This window comes from Balaenoptera physalus, assembly GCF_965194825.1.
Source record: "Balaenoptera physalus genome assembly, chromosome: 2".
Classification (NCBI taxonomy): domain Eukaryota; kingdom Metazoa; phylum Chordata; class Mammalia; order Artiodactyla; family Balaenopteridae; genus Balaenoptera; species Balaenoptera physalus.
This window is the reverse complement of record NC_138883.1, coordinates 113,304,842-113,320,845: the sequence shown is the minus strand read 5'-3', so window position 1 is coordinate 113,320,845 and position 16,004 is coordinate 113,304,842. Positions and strand designations below refer to the sequence as shown.

The window sequence follows — 16,004 nt, the reverse complement described above, 5'->3', positions numbered from 1 at the left end:
GATTTGCATGTCTTTGATTCTTAGAAATACCAGGCATCTTTTTCCGTGTTGATAGGCTACCCTTGTTTACACTTGAGCAGGAAGCTTGAGATGTTTTCAGAGTCAAGGGGACGAAACTTTAAGGAGCAGAAAGGCAGGCCAGCGTGGAGGCATTTGGGGGCAAAGGATCTTGTCTATGGCCAGACAAGTACATACACACGCGAACCCATGTCATTCAGTGTATAAGTGTTGATTAGGAAGGGGAGAAAATCTGGCCTTTGAGAAAATCTTTGAAACCGAAAGTTGAGTCTCATTCATTCCACTCACACCTCTTATGAGCCAGGCCGAGGGATAATGAGCCAATGGGAGGGGCGCTGAGCTTGCCCCATGCCTGCTCTTGCGCGCACGTGGCAGAGGACCTACAGGAGTACAGAGCTGGGGGCCCTGAATCCAGTCTTGGGGGTGACGGGGTGGGAGGGTCGGGAGGCACAGGGTTATTAAAAGAGGGGATGTGACCCACATTTGAAAAGACAGGCTGGGAATGTGGGGAAGGATGAGACAGAAAAATGACCCCGTGTGTGGGTTCGGGCACAGCGGGCGGAGAAACCGCAGGAGGGTCAGCCCGGCTGGGGTGGGGCAGGCTGGCGGGTGGCAGAGGAGGCCAGAGGCCATGTGTGTCGTCCCTGGTTATCGACGTCCCAAGGAATCCTGCTCGGGCTGAGGCTCAGAAGGAAGCCTTTTTCCAGAACAGCCTAATTCCCGAGGTGCCAGCTAACGGAGGCATCCCTGGATGGCATCATGTGCAGGGTAAGGTAGAGACACGGGGGAAGCTGTGAAGGGCGGGTCCACTCAGGCTCTAAACCCACTGACCAGCTGGATGACCTTGGACAAGCCAGTTAACCTCTCTGAGGTTCAGGCTCCTCATCCAGATGATGAATTGAGAGGTACGTACCTTTTAGAGGTGTGTGGGTTGAACTAAACTGAGCTTCAGGGGTCCTTGTGAGTCTGAGGCTTTCTAGTCGTAGGAGGTGATTTGTTGGCGTGACAGCTCTGCCTAGGAACCGAGGGGCTAAGCCAAGCGGATGAAGAGGGCAGGCACTGTCTGTGACCAGGCTCAGCCCCCGGACTGGTGCCAAGTCCAGAGGAATGAAGGGCTGCAGGGGGGAAGGCCAAGAGCTGTTTTCACCAATAACTGCTCGAGTTGTCTCAAATGGAAAATGTCCCACAGAGAAGGAGAGAGGCGTCTTGCCTCATAACTCCATTTGATTCCAGCCACTTCTCTCCCTGGGCCCCAGTTTTCTCTTCTGCACACTGAGACAGTGATTAATCTTCCAAACTTCTCTGCTTTTGACATCATTGAATGTTATCACCGGGGGGAAGAGACTAGCTCCGTTTGATCCACCACTACAGCTAACAGTTGGCAGCACGAACGACAGGAGCTCAGAGGAGGAGCTGGAGTTCACAGTGGGTCTAAGTAGCTGGAAAAGGAATTCCAGTCCCTAAATATTCAAGGGATTTGCTGGGAACAAAGAGTGGATGGGTGTGGGAGGAGCGCTACAGATCTGTTCAGAGGTTGCTCTCAGAGAGGTTACTTCAATTCAACAGGAAACCAAATAGAGTCTGCCAAACGGGATTTCTGGAAGGAAGGGGAGGGGAGAAGTGGCAAAAGCACTTTCTCCAGCAAGCCAGCTGTGCCTGGGACTGTCCCTTTCAAAGGTCCCTGGGTCAGAGCCCTGTTTAGTTAAATTCAGTTCCAATCAATTCAACGAAATATGCCTACCCCCTCCCTGGGTCACAGTGTTGGCCACCGGGGGCCAGTCCTTGGTCTCAAGTAGCTCACAGCCTTGTGGGGTTGACAGCAGACACGTGCAGACAAGGCTAAGCCAAGGCGGCTGAAGGAGACAGTTTATAAAGCTGCAAAACCAAGTGTCCCTGTGCATGGGTGAGGGAGCAGCTGGGCCAAGAAAGTGAGAGCTTTGTGGCCTTACAAGCTCCATTCGAATCCAGGCTCTGACCTTATCGGCTGTGAGACTTCAGCCAACTTATTAGCCTCTCTGAACGTCAGTCTTCCCAACTGTAAGAATAATTACACCTACGTTATAGTTGTTATGAAGACTAAATATATACCCTACGAAGCAGATTACTAAGCACTCTTAGTAATACTTAACAATGCTTGCTTAATATTAAGGATTATATACAAGTTTTAGATAGGTCAGATTTTAGATGTGATTTCTATTTTTCATCTGTGTTTTGTGGCCCCCTGTGTAGTCAATGAATGTGGTATGAAGTCTGTCTCCATTTTATGGAATGCAAATACGTTTCCTCTTTAAAATTATTATGTGATTAGGCAGGTGTCTGGCTGGGTCTCTCTGCTTTCTGATACATTGAGGATTGTGGCTGCTAGTGACTTAGGGCCAGGGCCTAGTGAGGGCCTACTCAGCCCTTCTGACAACACTGTTCTAAAGGAAAGAATGCTATGGTTAGGGGAATTGCTTGTTACACAGCTATAGCAAACAAACAGTACTTATTGTCTGTATCTGGGGTATAGGAGCTAAGAGAAGGAGTTGGAGTTCACAGTGGTCCTAAGTAACTGGGAGAAGATATGGATTCCAACTCCTTAGTACTTACTTCAAAAACAACCCCGTTTGGAGTAGTGCGGGGAGGAACGGGCAAGTATAAGATATGGTTACTGCCCTCTGATGGCATCCAATTTAGCTGTACTACATTACACAGCCATTGGCCCTAGGATTTCCATCCAACAATCCACAGATACAAAGCCTGGGGCTGAGATCAGAGCAACTCTCATGTCTCTTCTGCAGCGAGAAGAAAGAAACCGTGAGGGTCTTGCCCAGAGGGTCTTGGAACTCCCACCTCCTCACTTCTTGCCAACTATTCTGTTTACTACTAGAAACTGAGTTTATCGTCACTCACCTAAACAAGAGGTAGAACCTCAAAGTCTACCTTAATGTTGATATCTTCTGACCATTTAACTGTTTCCCAACATGGGAAACACATCACTCCTAAGAGAGGGAGGTGAGAGAGGCCACCTGAGGGCCCAGAAGGAAGCACGATTGAGCATCTACTGCCAAGAGTCTTGTGAGGTAGCTGCCAGCAGATTAAATGAAATGGTAAATGTGAGGCTGGACACATGAAAGGATATGTGCTACCTATTATTATTACTATTATTATTATTATTAATGACTATTCTTACACAGGTAAGGAAATGAGGCACAGAGAGGTTAGGAAACCTGCCCAGGTTGCACAGCCAGGAAGTGGGGAGCTGGGATTCAAACTCAGGATTTGAATCAGGCAAACTGCCCTGTTTCTCTCTTCTGAACCCCTGCCCCTGCCCTATCCCTTCCTTCTTCCCTGGATAGACTCTGACAACATGGAGAGGGCATGATCTGTCTTTCTGCTCATCTATTCCAAAAAAGAGGTGCCACTCCCTGGCCTCAAGAATCTAAAAATTACCCCATTTGGGGCACAGACAACCTTCAAGCCCTCCCACTGATGGTCAACTCCTCCATACAGGGGTGGGGTCTTTAAATTCACTGCCCTATCTCTAGGGTGAGGAACAGTGCCTGGAATATAATAGGCACCTAAGACATACTTGTTAAATGAACGAACCAACGGAAGAAGCTGAGAAGCCCAGAAACCTTCCGACCATTAGCAGATTCAGCAATGAGTCACATGTAAGGAAGCAGGCTAGCCCTTGCTCTGGCTGGTGGCGAGCTAGATAGATGGCAGATCACCCCTTTAGTTCTGAATGGGAAGGCAGACCTGGTGGGGATTTCTTTCCTAGATTTTAAGGCTTAGCATTCAGCTTAGTCTTTTTTGGAAACCAGTGATGGAAGGCCTATTTGGGGCCTCAAGAAGCAAACAGTGAGATACAGTGGAAAGAGCACTGTGTCTCCCTCTTCCAACCCCCTGGCCAGCCCTCACCGGGGCAGGTTATCTGAACTCTGTGGTCCCCACATTAATGGTTATGGAGTTCTTAGTAGCCAAGAAACACTATATTCATTTTGTTCTCATGATAAGCCCAACAGGGTCCCCATTTTATAGCAGGACTGTTTCAAGATCACAGACACGGGAAGTGGCAGGGCCAGGATTTGAACCTAGGCCTATGGCCTCCTGAGCCTGGCTGCCTAACGACTGAGCCACACTTGCACACTGGTAGTGTCTCTGCAGCTTCCAAGTGCATTGGTAAGGCCTCTCGGGGCTGCTGTCCTTCCATCTCCGAAAGGAGTGTGTCGCTCCCTTTCACCTCAGAGAGGTACTGGTTCTCAAGCTCGTGTGTGCGTGTGTGCGTGTGCGTGTGTGTGTGTGTGTAGGAGCAGGGTGGTGGGTGGCTTCCGGCTGCTTCCAGCAGGGTTCACATCCTGCCCCAGCCCACCCCCAGGTTCTTCGGGGAGGAGCATCGCCTCTCCTGGGGGGTGAGGGCAGCTGCTGGATGGAGAAGCAGAGGAATACAAGGGAAAGGAAAGATGTTGAGCCTGGGAGAGGGGCCTGCCTCCCTCCTCCTCCTCCCTCTGGGATCACTCTCTCCTCTCCTTGAGATGTCAGAAACCTCTCTCTGTGGCTGCCTGAGAAGGGCTGGGAGCACGAGGCTTGGAAACCCATAGCGCCCTTCCCTGCCGCCTGCCAGCCGCCCTCCCTAGCTGCGGCAGAAGCTATAAAAAGCACAGCCCTTCAACAATAGGTGACATCACCCAGCGGCGGAAAGAACTGGATTCTGCCAGATGCCAGGGAGAGTTACAGCCCCCATCTCTCCCTCAGGATGGGAGCCCCTTGGGAAAGGGCTTGGGTACGTCCCGTTGGCTCCCTGGAAGGATGGGGTTGGACTCCTGAGGACCTCCTCACGCTGTCGGGGAGGGGAGGCTGGGGGGAGGGGAGGCTGATCCTGAGGGACATGGGGGATGGACATCACTGGAGACTTTTCAAGGAATGGGGATATGGGAAAGGAGCTGGGAGGGGGTGGAGTCTGGCTAGATCCCTTCAGTGTCCTCTGAATGTTGTGACACAAGTAGAGGGCGGGGGAGGGGTGGCAGTGGGTGTGCAGGGCCTGCCGGGAGACGTGGGCCTGGCGTGCTGCGAACGGCATCTCTCTGGGCCCCTTCGGTCTGATTCCCTCCCTAGCCCTGGTGTGTATCACAGTGCCTGGCACATAGTAGGTGTGCTGACTGACCTCTTAACCTCGGTTCTGGGTGTCATGTCTGATGCACAGTAAGTTGACCATGTGGTCTGGAGAGGCTCGAGGGAGGCCTGCCCGTGGAGGGGGCTTTGGCAGAGGCGGGAAGGTCAAAGTGGTCCTGGCAGCGCTGACTGGCCTCCTCCCCCCACCTTGGGGGCTGCTGGTCCTCTGCCTTTACAGCCCCCCTCCCAGGACCTGGGTGAGGATGCCTGGCTCCATGTGCTCCTGGTGCCCCACAAGGGCTTTGCACAGAGAGCACGCTGAGATCGAAACACTGAGCGTTGGACGGATCTGAACTGTCAGCCCTTCCAGACTCTGAGCCTCAGTTTCCTCACTTAAAACTAGGTCTGTGGGTAGGTGCTCAGGGTGCTGGCTGGGAGTTAGGAGAACTGGGTTCCAGCCCTGTCTGGGATGTGACTCCGTGTGACCCTGGGCAGGGGCTTCCCCTGGGCCCTCAGTGTGCCCTTCTCCAGGAGGGGCATGGTTCCAGCCTCGGGGTGTCGGGGGGTGCTGACTCCAATGCCAAGATCCTTGGCCCTGAGGCTGGGGAGGGGCGGAGACCTGAGGGGCAAAGCGAGGGCTGTGAGCGGCTGCTTCTGGGCAGCTGGACTGGCAGCCAGAGCAAGAGCTTAGCTCCTCGCTGATCTGTGACGTTATCCCCTTCTCTCTGGATCAGTGGCTCTGGGCCAGCCTCTCTCTCCCTGTGCCCCTAAGCCCGATGTCCTTTCTCTTTACACCCTGACATGTACCCAAGCCATACCCTTCTCTTGGGCACTCCCCTTCTCTCTGCTGAGCCATATTCCAGCATTTGCCCAGCTTGCCTGGGCTCCACTTCCTCCACAAAGCCCCTGTGACCACCCCCCAGCCCCTTCCCTGACTCCCGGAGTGTGCAGTGTCTCCACACTGCATACGTGGTGTCCTGGCTCATGTTCGGATGGCTTGAGAAGCACAAGTCTCACTTCAAAGTTCAGCTGCTCACCCTGGTGTCCCTAGCCTTCTCTCTCTGCTCCCAACCTCCCTTTGCAGCCACCCCTCCTGCCCACTCCCCTCCCTGGTCACCACCCCAGGACCCCAGCCACACCAGATGACCCCGTCTTCCAAGCACACCATATGAACTCTGCTATGGTCTGAATGTTTGTCTTGCCCCCAAATTCATATGTTGAAATCCTAACCCCCAAACCTGATGGTATTAGGAGGTGGGGCCTTTGGGGGTGGGCGATAGGTCATGAGGGTGGGGCCCTCATGAATGGGATTAGTGACCTTATAAAAGAGACCCCACAGAGCTCCACCCCTTCCACTATATGAGGACACAATGAGAAGAGAGCCCTTACCTGACCATGGTGTACACTGATCTCAGACTTCCAGCCTCCAGAACCACGAGCAATACATTTCTGTTGTTTAAAAGCCACTCAGTCTGTGGTACTTTGTTATAGCAGCCCAAGTGGACTAAGACATACTCCCTCCAGGCCTTTGCCTATGTCCTTTTCCTGGGCCTTCTAGAACATTTTCTCTGCTGTCAAAGTCCTGCTTCTCCAGGGTCTATTCAGCCTTCTAACCCCTCTACCCTGCCTGTACCTCGGCCAAAAGTAATCCCTCGGTCCTCCCTGTGCACATAGCCCTGTTTGACCTTCTGTGGATGCAACGACTTCACTCTGCATCCCAAGACCAGCAGGCATAGTGCTAGGCACAGACCTCCTCGCATCCTCATAGCAACTGCCTAAGGGACGTACCAGTATTATTGCTATTAAAAACAGGAGCAACACTGAGGCTCAGAGAGGGTACATAACATGCCCTTGGTCACCCAGCTAGTAAATGGTGAAGCTGAGATTCAATCCCAGGTCCAGCAGAGTCCACAGTCAAGCTGTCATTGAAGCCCAGCATCCTAGGCAGGCACACTGTGGTCCAGTGTGTGTGAAGCTGAAGAGAGCCGCTTGGCTCGTGCGGTCAGGGCTGGGCCCTATGCTTTTCTTGAGCACAGAGCATGGGCGTCTGGTTTATTAGCTGGGGTCCTGGAGCACGTGGCGCCTGACTCAGGTGAAATAAGGTGCTGAGCTAGAACCCGGCAGGGCCATCAGGGCCAGTGACCCCTCCCACCCTCGCCCTGATTCAGGAAGTTCAGACCTGAGGTGGAGCCAGGACAGCCAGCAACTCTGAGATCTCAGCCTAACCTGTCCCCCCCACACCCAGATGGACACTGCCCTTCTCCTTCCCAGCTGGCTCCCCGGTTCAATACGAGACACCGCGAGGGGCCTGAGGCTTCCAACACGGACTCTGTGGATTCGTGTCATCACAAGACTTCATAGATCAGGAAGAGCGTGGGCTCTGGGGCCAGCAGTCCTCCTCTACTCTCTAGTTCTGTGACCTGACCCCAGCCCTCGTCTTGGGGTGGCAATGCCTGTCGCACAGGGTGGCAATGAGGGCTAATGGCGTATAGAGTGTCCAGCCCAGAGTGGCTGGAAAAGTCAGTGTAAGGCAGCCCTGAGTTTCAGGGGTGTTTGCTCTTCAATGACTAGTGACAGTGGCTCAACACTTCAGCACAGGCAAAGACGGAGCGGGCTGTGGTCGCTGACACTCCTTGGACTCCCTGCACCCAGAAGAGAACAATGGACAGCACCTCCAAGTGCCCTCTCTCCCACTGAGCCCAGTCCTAACCTACACTGACCACTGAGCTCTCCAGCCCCCACCAACTCCAGCTGCCTCCTTCTCAGCCCAGGAAGCAACCAGTGTCCTCGTTGCCCTCTGGGTTTCCTCACCTGTCCTGGGCTCCATCACCTTGTGCTCATCCTCTGGCCTGTCGGTTCTCTGACCCCTGGTCACTGTCTCCGTCTCGTTGAAGAAAGTAGCCAAACCTGATGGATCGTGCCCATCACAAGTTCTTGCCCTCCCTGCTCACATGGGCCCTGCCCTTGATGCTGCTGCTCTCAGGAATCTTCTTGGGTTGACTCAGGGCTTTGACCTTCAGGAGTTGGTCAAGCCCATTCTCTTAGCCCCTCCCCACCGCTCCCTTTTATTAGGTACTGTGCCAGCTGACCTCCTCCATACCCCCTAATTTATTAACCAATGGAGACTATTTACTGTGAATCTCATTCATTAGTTGGGCTATATTCATTCTCTCATGCATTCATTTATCTTTCCATTCTATCCATCTATCCATTCACCTTCATCCAGTCATCCATTCATCCAATCATCCTTCCTCCTTCCATTCAACTATCTATCCATTATCCATCCATTCAGTCTTCTATCCATCCATGTAGTCATCCATCCAAAAATCCATTCATCTAGTCACTCATCTAGCCATCTGTCCATCCGTCCATCCATCCATCCATCCATCCACCCATCCATCCAGGTATCCATTCCATTGAATACCTACTATGTATTTACCATGTACTAGGCTCTGTGCTGGATGCTTGGGATTCAGAGCCAAAAAGGCCATGGCCTCTACTCTCAGGAGCTCTCAGGCTGGTCTGGAAAGACAGGAGACATGAGCTCCAAAGTTCCTTCTAGTTCCAATATCCTGGGAGTCTATGACCTGCACCCAGGCTATGCCAGTGGGCACTACAGAGATGCTTGTGGTCTGATCTTCCTTCACCCAGGAACACCAGGGGCTGGAGCAGCCCCTCCTCACCAGCTCAGCTGAGGCTCTGAAATCCCCTCTTGCTTCCAGGCTGGGGTGTTGACATTGCTTAAGGGCAACTGAGGAAAGGCATGGGGCCCCTCTCCAGAAACACGGAGCCTGCTGCCAACACCTGACTCTATCTCCACGTATGAAAGTCAGCAGAGCCTGGGGAAAGGGTGGCCAGACAGCGGCTTCACATTTTACTCTCCCTGAATTCTTCAACTCCCCTCTCCAAACTCTCTGCTGCCTTTCTTCCCTGTATCTCATCCTTTCCACCTGTTCCCTCTTCCCTTTCCCTCCATCTCCTCTCTGTTCCCTCCTCTTCATTTCCCTTCTCCTATTTCTTCTCTCTCCCCATTAAGTGGTGGAACACATGGTGTTCAAATCCTGGGCCACCATTTTGGGTCCTTGGATAAGTCATGACAATTCTCAGCCCAGTGTCCTTCCCTAAAACCGTGGCTCACAGAGGACAAAACTAGATGGTACACTTGCCCAGCCTGCAAGAACAGGGCCTCTTTTCCTCATGGTTCATCCCTTTCTTCCCTTTTCCCCCTTCCTCCTTGTCCATATTCCTCTTTCTATCCTTCTCCTTTTGAGACTACAGATGAGTGCCAAATCACACCCTTAATCTTTTTTTTCTGATTCTCACCTACAAAGTCAACACCTCCAAATGAAATCATGCTAAAGGAACAAATAGTCCATGGATTCGCTCCCTCTGTCCTCTTCCTAACTCCCCATCCTGGGGCTAGCTGGAGGGATGACCAAGAGAACAGAAGAAGGGCAAAGAAGGGAGAAGGAGGGAATTTAGGGAGGAAGGCCTCCAGGAAGAAGCAGGGAGGTGCCCCCGTGCACCCACCCTCCCCAGGGAACACCCCTCCTGCTCACCGACGTGTCCTCCGAGCACGAGGCAATGATGTTGTCGATGAAGGGGTTCCACTTGATGTCCAGCACGTTGCCCTGGTGACCACAGACCTTGGGGTAGTTGGGTTCAATCCTGCCCGTCTGCAGAGGAGAGAGAGAGAGAGAGAGAGAGAGGGAGGGAGAAAAGGGCATTAGTTTGATGGCCCTGGGGTGACTTGAAAGAAGAGCCTTTATCCTGGGCTTCTATACTGGACCAGAAGGTCCTTGAGGGCCCACTAATGTCTTCGGGTCCCTGCATCCGGCTGAGCCCTATTTCTCTGTGGCTGCAATCTCCCAACACCGAATGGTGGTGGGGAGGGTCCCACAGCAGGGTGGTGGGTGGGGCTGTGCGTGTCCACACGACACCTGTGTGCAACTTAGAGAAAGGTGCCCCTTCTTCAAGTAAAAATGTTTAAAGTTAAGGGGTAACTATCCACCTGAACGACCAAAGCCTGGTGGGCAGCAGCCCTGGCAGTTACTGGGCCATGTGCCTGTACTCCCTGCTGCCTCTCAGGGGGGTGACACAGCCAGGTTTGGATCAAGAGGAGGCTCTTTCCTGCTGCTCCGGGAATGAGCGGAGAGGCCTGAATCTCGGGGTCCACCCATACACTCTCATATGTTATCCTGCCTGGGATGTGAGCGGTGCCATTCCCAGATGCGGCATGCTTGTTCAGTGTGCATCTTAAAACACCTGTACCCAGTGCCCTGTGGCTGAAAGCATAGTCTTTGGAGCCACACAGGCCTGTGTCTGAATCACAGCTCTGCCACTTTTTAGCTCGGTGGCCTTTGGAAAGTCAATAAGCCTCGGTTTCCTCATTTCTTTTTCTTTCTTTCTTTCTTTTTTTTTAAGGCTTCAGCAACTTTATTTTCAGACACATGGATATAAAATCAGCTGGAAAGCTTGAGAGTGCAGCTGTCATGAGAGAGGTTCCTCATTAGTACTGTGAAGATTAAATGAGCTAATGTGCTTAGCAAAGTACTTCGTGTGGAGGTTGTCATCATAGTGAATGCTCAATATACGATACTAGTTATTATCATACAGGTTAGACGGCACTTCCTCCAGGAAGTCTCCCCTGATCCCTCAATTGATTAAGAACTCCTCTGCGAGCTCAGGGCATTCTGTGCTTCCCTGTATTATAGGCACCATCACACAGAATTGCAGTCTGTTTCTATCTGTCTATGAGCAACTGAGGACAGGCTCCCTTGTCTCTGAATCTCCAGCTCCTTACAAGCCTGGCACACAGTGGGTGCTCAGTACATGACTTGAAAGACATCCTGCAGGGGGGATGAAGTCCACAAAAGATGGAACAAAGGGTGTGGGGGTGAGGGGTAGTTCCATGCTTAGTTGTCTATAAAGGCAGCAGGGAAGGGAAGGGAAATTGCAGGCAGAGGCTGTGTCTCCATTCCCAGGTCTTTTTAATATTAGCTTTTTGGGGTGTGGAGGAAATAGGGAGGGTTTTTCCAGTCACTGCCCATCTGCTAACAGTGTTTAGGTGGCCAGAGGCACCTTAGGCAGGTCAAACCTCACCGTCCTTTAGGTTCCTCAAGTGAGTAAGGAGGAAGACAACCAGTTTTTGCCAAGCCCCTGCTACACGTGCCTTATATCACTACTTCACCAGTGTGATGGGCAAGAGTTCTTTCAGAGTGTGCATTCTGCCGTAACCTCTTCCCCAGCCACTTCTTGCCTGCATGTCTATCAGCTCATCTCCAGATCATTTGATTTTTTGTGACACCGCAATGGCAAGGTGCGTAGAGAAAGAAAAACACCTAGAGAAAATGGCAGTGGTATGGAGGGTGAGGAATGAGGCAGAGAAAGAGAGAGGGAAAAGGCCTTGGAGACTGTACTCAGAAGAACTTCACTGACACTGTACACTGGCGGAAATTAGAGAATGGAGGAAAAGGATTGGGGGTGTATTGCTCTCAGTTAAGAATGGGATCCCCTTTGACATTCCGTGAGGGATGCATTTCGAATTGGAATATCTTTTTCAATGACTTTTAGGCTGTTGGACTATGTTTCTTTAACTGAGACTCTGAGCAGAGACCGAGCCACATGTGGCCCTGGGATTTATTAGGGTTACACAGTAGCTTCTTTAACTCTCACAAAACCCTGGGAATTAGGCATGAGGAAATTAAGGCCCAGAAAGGTTAAGCCACTTGCCCAAGGTTACCCAGCTGAAAGCAAAGCTAGGATTCCCACACAGGTACGACCCTCAAAGCTGAGCTGAAGCCCACTGCTTACTGCTAGCCAGCTCCCCTCCCTCCAGCTCTGACGTCCACAGGCAGACAGGCCCTGCATTGTCTGCTTCCACAGCTCACTAGCTCTCTGACAGAGCCTCCTCTCCTTATATCTGGTCCCAAAGGCTGCCCTGAGTGGTCCCTGAGTCAAGCTGTCTGCATTAAGCTTTTGGCAACCAGGCAGATCTGAATCAGTCAATAGGTGGCCATCAGCTGTCAGCAGCTTCTGGTCAGCAGCCTGCAGGTGATGTCCTGGAGGGACAGGTGAAGCCACATCACTGGAATGTATTCAGAATGGGGAGAGGTCAGGGCCCTGCATCAGGAAGGGAATTAGTAGCGGACGATCCCGACGTAATGTATCCTTCCAGGCGGACCTCTGTGAATGCCTTCCCCAAAGGGGTGGGTAATGATGATTTTCATGACTGAATCATACTGTTGCTCATGTGCATGGTGACCCCCCAGAGTTGTGCAGTGCACAACCTGCTCTGCTATATGCAGCGCCCTCAAGGGGAGGGACCTCCTTTCAACCTGGCAGCTTTGATTTTCCCATTTTATATAGTAGAGTTCACATAAAAAAATTTTTTCTTTTCGCCGTGCCATGCAGCTTTGCGGGATCTTAGTTTCTTGACCAGGGATTGAACCTGGGCCCATGGCAGTGAAAGCGCTGAGTCCTAACAACTGGACTGCCAAGAAATTCCCAAAATTTTGTTTGAAAGGCAAGTTTCATTGCTAAGAAGAAAAGTATGAAAGCCACAGTTTTACAGAGAAATCGTGCAACTTTTAAAATGCAATTATTAACTCCAGGAAAAGAGCTGTATCAGAAAGCTAATACAATCATAGTGATAATGACTTGTGTACAATGCTTACATCATGGTAATAATGTAAATCCTGAATATTTATTTAAACACGAGTTGTGCTATAATATACTGGGAAGGCAGAGGTAGGAAAAATGTGTGTGTGTACAGTTAAGAGGGGAGACAGAGGGGCTTCCCTGGTGGCGCAGTGGTTGAGAGTCTGCCTGCCAATGCAGGGGACACGGGTTCGAGCACTGGTCTGGGAAGATCCCACATGCCGCGGAGCAACTAGGCCCGTGAGCCACAACTACTGAGCCTGCGCGTCTGAAGCCTGTGCTCCGCAACAAGAGAGGCCGCGATGATGAGAGGCCCGCGCACCGCGATGAGGAGTGGCCCCCACTTGCCGCAACTAGAGAAAGCCCTTGCACAGAAACGAAGACCAAACACAGCTATAAATAAATAAAAAAATAAATAAACCCGAAGTTTAAAAAAAAAAAAAAAAAGAGGGGAGACAGAGCTGGTAGAGAGCCAGATCCCCATCTTCCATAATAGGAAGTCAATAAACAACGTCTAAGATTTTAAAAACCAGACATAGCCGTGAAAGCATGTAATTAAGAAATACGTGGAGAAGTACAAAAAGAAACAGCTCAAAACATTGGAAGCAGCTACCTTTAGGGAGTGGGAAATGAGGGGTGTAGCAAAGTAGGATAGGGATCGAGGGTACAGGCCCTGGTGTGCTGGTAAATGTTTAACAACCGGTGTTCCAGGAAAAAAAGGGCCATGGTTTGGAACATTTGCCAGTTTCAGTGGCAAATGCCCACTATGCCTGACTTCAAGCTACCAAGGTGATATCACCAAAAGTAGAGTTAAAAGAGACTCACGGTAGCACACCAGATAGTAGTAAAATAGTAAGGAATAAGTTTTTAACATTAGTACCTCTGTTTTTAACATCATTCATTTAATTGAAAGTTGCATAATTTAATTTTTAATAATGGTCGTGTTTAAAAACTGGCTTGCAGGGCTTCCCTGGTGGCGCAGTGGTTGAGAATCCGCCTGCCAATACAGGGGACACGGGTTCGAGCCCTGGTCTGGGAAGATCCCACATGCCACGGAGCAACTGGGCCCGTGAGCCACAACTACTGAGCCTGCGTGTCTGGAGCCTGTGCTCCGCAACAAGAGAGGCCGCGATAGTGAGAGGCCCACGCACTGCAATGAAGAGTGGCCCCCACTTGCCAGAACTAGAGAAAGCCCTAGCACAGAAACGAAGACCCAACACAGCCAAAAATAAATAAATAAATAAATAAATAAATAAATAAAATTAAAAAAAAAAAAAAAAAAAACTGGCTTGCAAAACTCCTAAAAAGTTAACAGTAAGCTCTCATGAGCTGGTATAAGCCAACCCCAGCACCTCCCTTGTAGTGCTATAGGTCTTGCAGTACTATTAGACTTCATGAACTCTGCACAATTATTACTCTGATAGACATAAAAAAGAACAAACCAATAAAGTGCATGTATAGGTGTTCTAAAGGAAGCTTGTTCTGAAATTTTTTTTTTCTGAATTTAAATAAATGCGAACAATCCTCTCCCCAGATCCTCCAAATGCCTCTGTTTTCTGTTCTACTTTCTGGATAGGTGTATGACTAGAGACCAAACCTGAATCTGGTTCTTAACTGCTACCCAATACTGCCTTCTCATACTTGGGCTCACGCCAACACTAATAGCTATTATTAATATATTAATACAATCAAATTTATATTGATTTACAGTTATCATCAAATTTAATCCTCATAACAACCTCACCTTACATCTGAGAAAACAGATGTGTAAAGAGCTTCTCAGGAGCGAAGTCAAGGTTTTGCACTTTTTTTTTTTTTATAAATTTATTTATTTATTTATTTATATTTGGCTGTGTTGGGTCTTCGTTTCTGTGCGAGGGCTTTCTCTAGTTGCGGCGAGCGGGGGCCACTCTTCATCGCGGTGCACGGGCCGCTCACTATCGCGGCCTCTCTTGTTGCGGAGCACAGGCTCCAGACGCGCAGGCTCAGTAGTTGTGGCTCACGGGCCCAGTTGCTCCGCGGCATGTGGGATCTTCTCAGACCAGGGCTCGAACCCGTGTCCCCTGCATTGGCAGGCAGATTCTCAACCACTGCGCCACCAGGAAAGCCCTTTTGCACTGTTTTATAACTTTAGAATCACTGTTGAGATGGTGAGCTCACAGAATTGTCCCAGTGGGAGGCTTCTCAGGGGTCCTGGGGTCTAACCTGCCATCTGGTGCTTGAACCTCAAAGAGAGCTTGAGTCTCAACAGAGCTGGGGCAGAGACCTTGCTGCATGGGGTGGGGTCGGGATGCCCGTTACACAGCATCTATAATCATTGGGGAGATCTTCATGCTGTTAGGATGGGCCTTATCCTGGAGGCCTCACAGGACAAATCCAATCCCCCTTCGCTGGGAGAGACTTTCAATGTCAAATGTTAGATGGCAGCTGTTATGTACCCCGAATCTTCTCAAGGAGGAGCCCAGTGCTGGGGATCAGGGTGCATGTCAAACACAGCTGAGCTGCCAAAGACAGAGTTGGGGGTGCTGGGACATGGCCTCTCAACAGGGTGCAGGGGAGTGCGAAGCATGGCAACTTTCCCGCAGATCCATTTGACAGGGTCTCAAAGACTTTTAAAAGGTTCATAGCCTTTGACCAATAACTCCACTTTGGGAATTTATCTCGGAGAAATCAACAGGGAAGCATACTAAGACACTCAGTGCCGTGTTATTTATAATAGGGATCAATAATAAATGCTCAACAATGGGACATTGCCAAAACAAATTATAGGACACCAACATAATGGAATATTATGAGGTAATTTAAATCATATTTTCAAAAAATATTTAATGACATGGGAATTGCTCAAGCTCTAATGGTAAGTGAAATAGTCAGAATCAAGTTATATATGCAAAATGATCCTTAGCTATTAAAAGAAAAATATATCAAAAGTTAATAGTGTGAAAAAAAAAAAAAAAAAGTTAATAGTGGCAGGACTTCCCTGGTGGCGCAGTGGTTGAGACTCCGTGCTCCCAATGCAGGGGGCCCAGATTTGATTCCTGGTGGGGGAACTGGGTCCCACATGCATGTTGCAACTGGGAGTTCGCATGCCACAACTGGGGAGCCTGCCTGCCACAACTAAGACCTGGTGCAACCAAATAAAAAAAAAAAATTAATTAAAAAAAAAAAGTTAAAGAGTGGCAATCTCTGGCTAGTTGGATATAAGTGGTTTCTAATTCTTCCCCAATGAACAT

General features: G+C 50.2%; 1 protein-coding gene across 4 annotated transcripts in view; it reads right to left on the bottom strand.

Annotated features, from left to right (window-relative positions):
* CORO2B (coronin 2B) overlaps positions 1-16,004 on the bottom strand; it is a gene marked incomplete at its 5' end in the record, with an annotated part of 142,619 nt that overhangs the window by 17,842 nt on the left and 108,773 nt on the right. For all 4 annotated transcript variants that reach the window (XM_082450954.1, XM_082450952.1, XM_082450953.1 and 1 more), the window contains one exon: positions 9,672-9,788. In XM_082450954.1, coding sequence (XP_082307080.1) covers positions 9,672-9,788 — 117 coding nt within the window. The remainder of the gene's footprint in view (positions 1-9,671; positions 9,789-16,004) is intronic.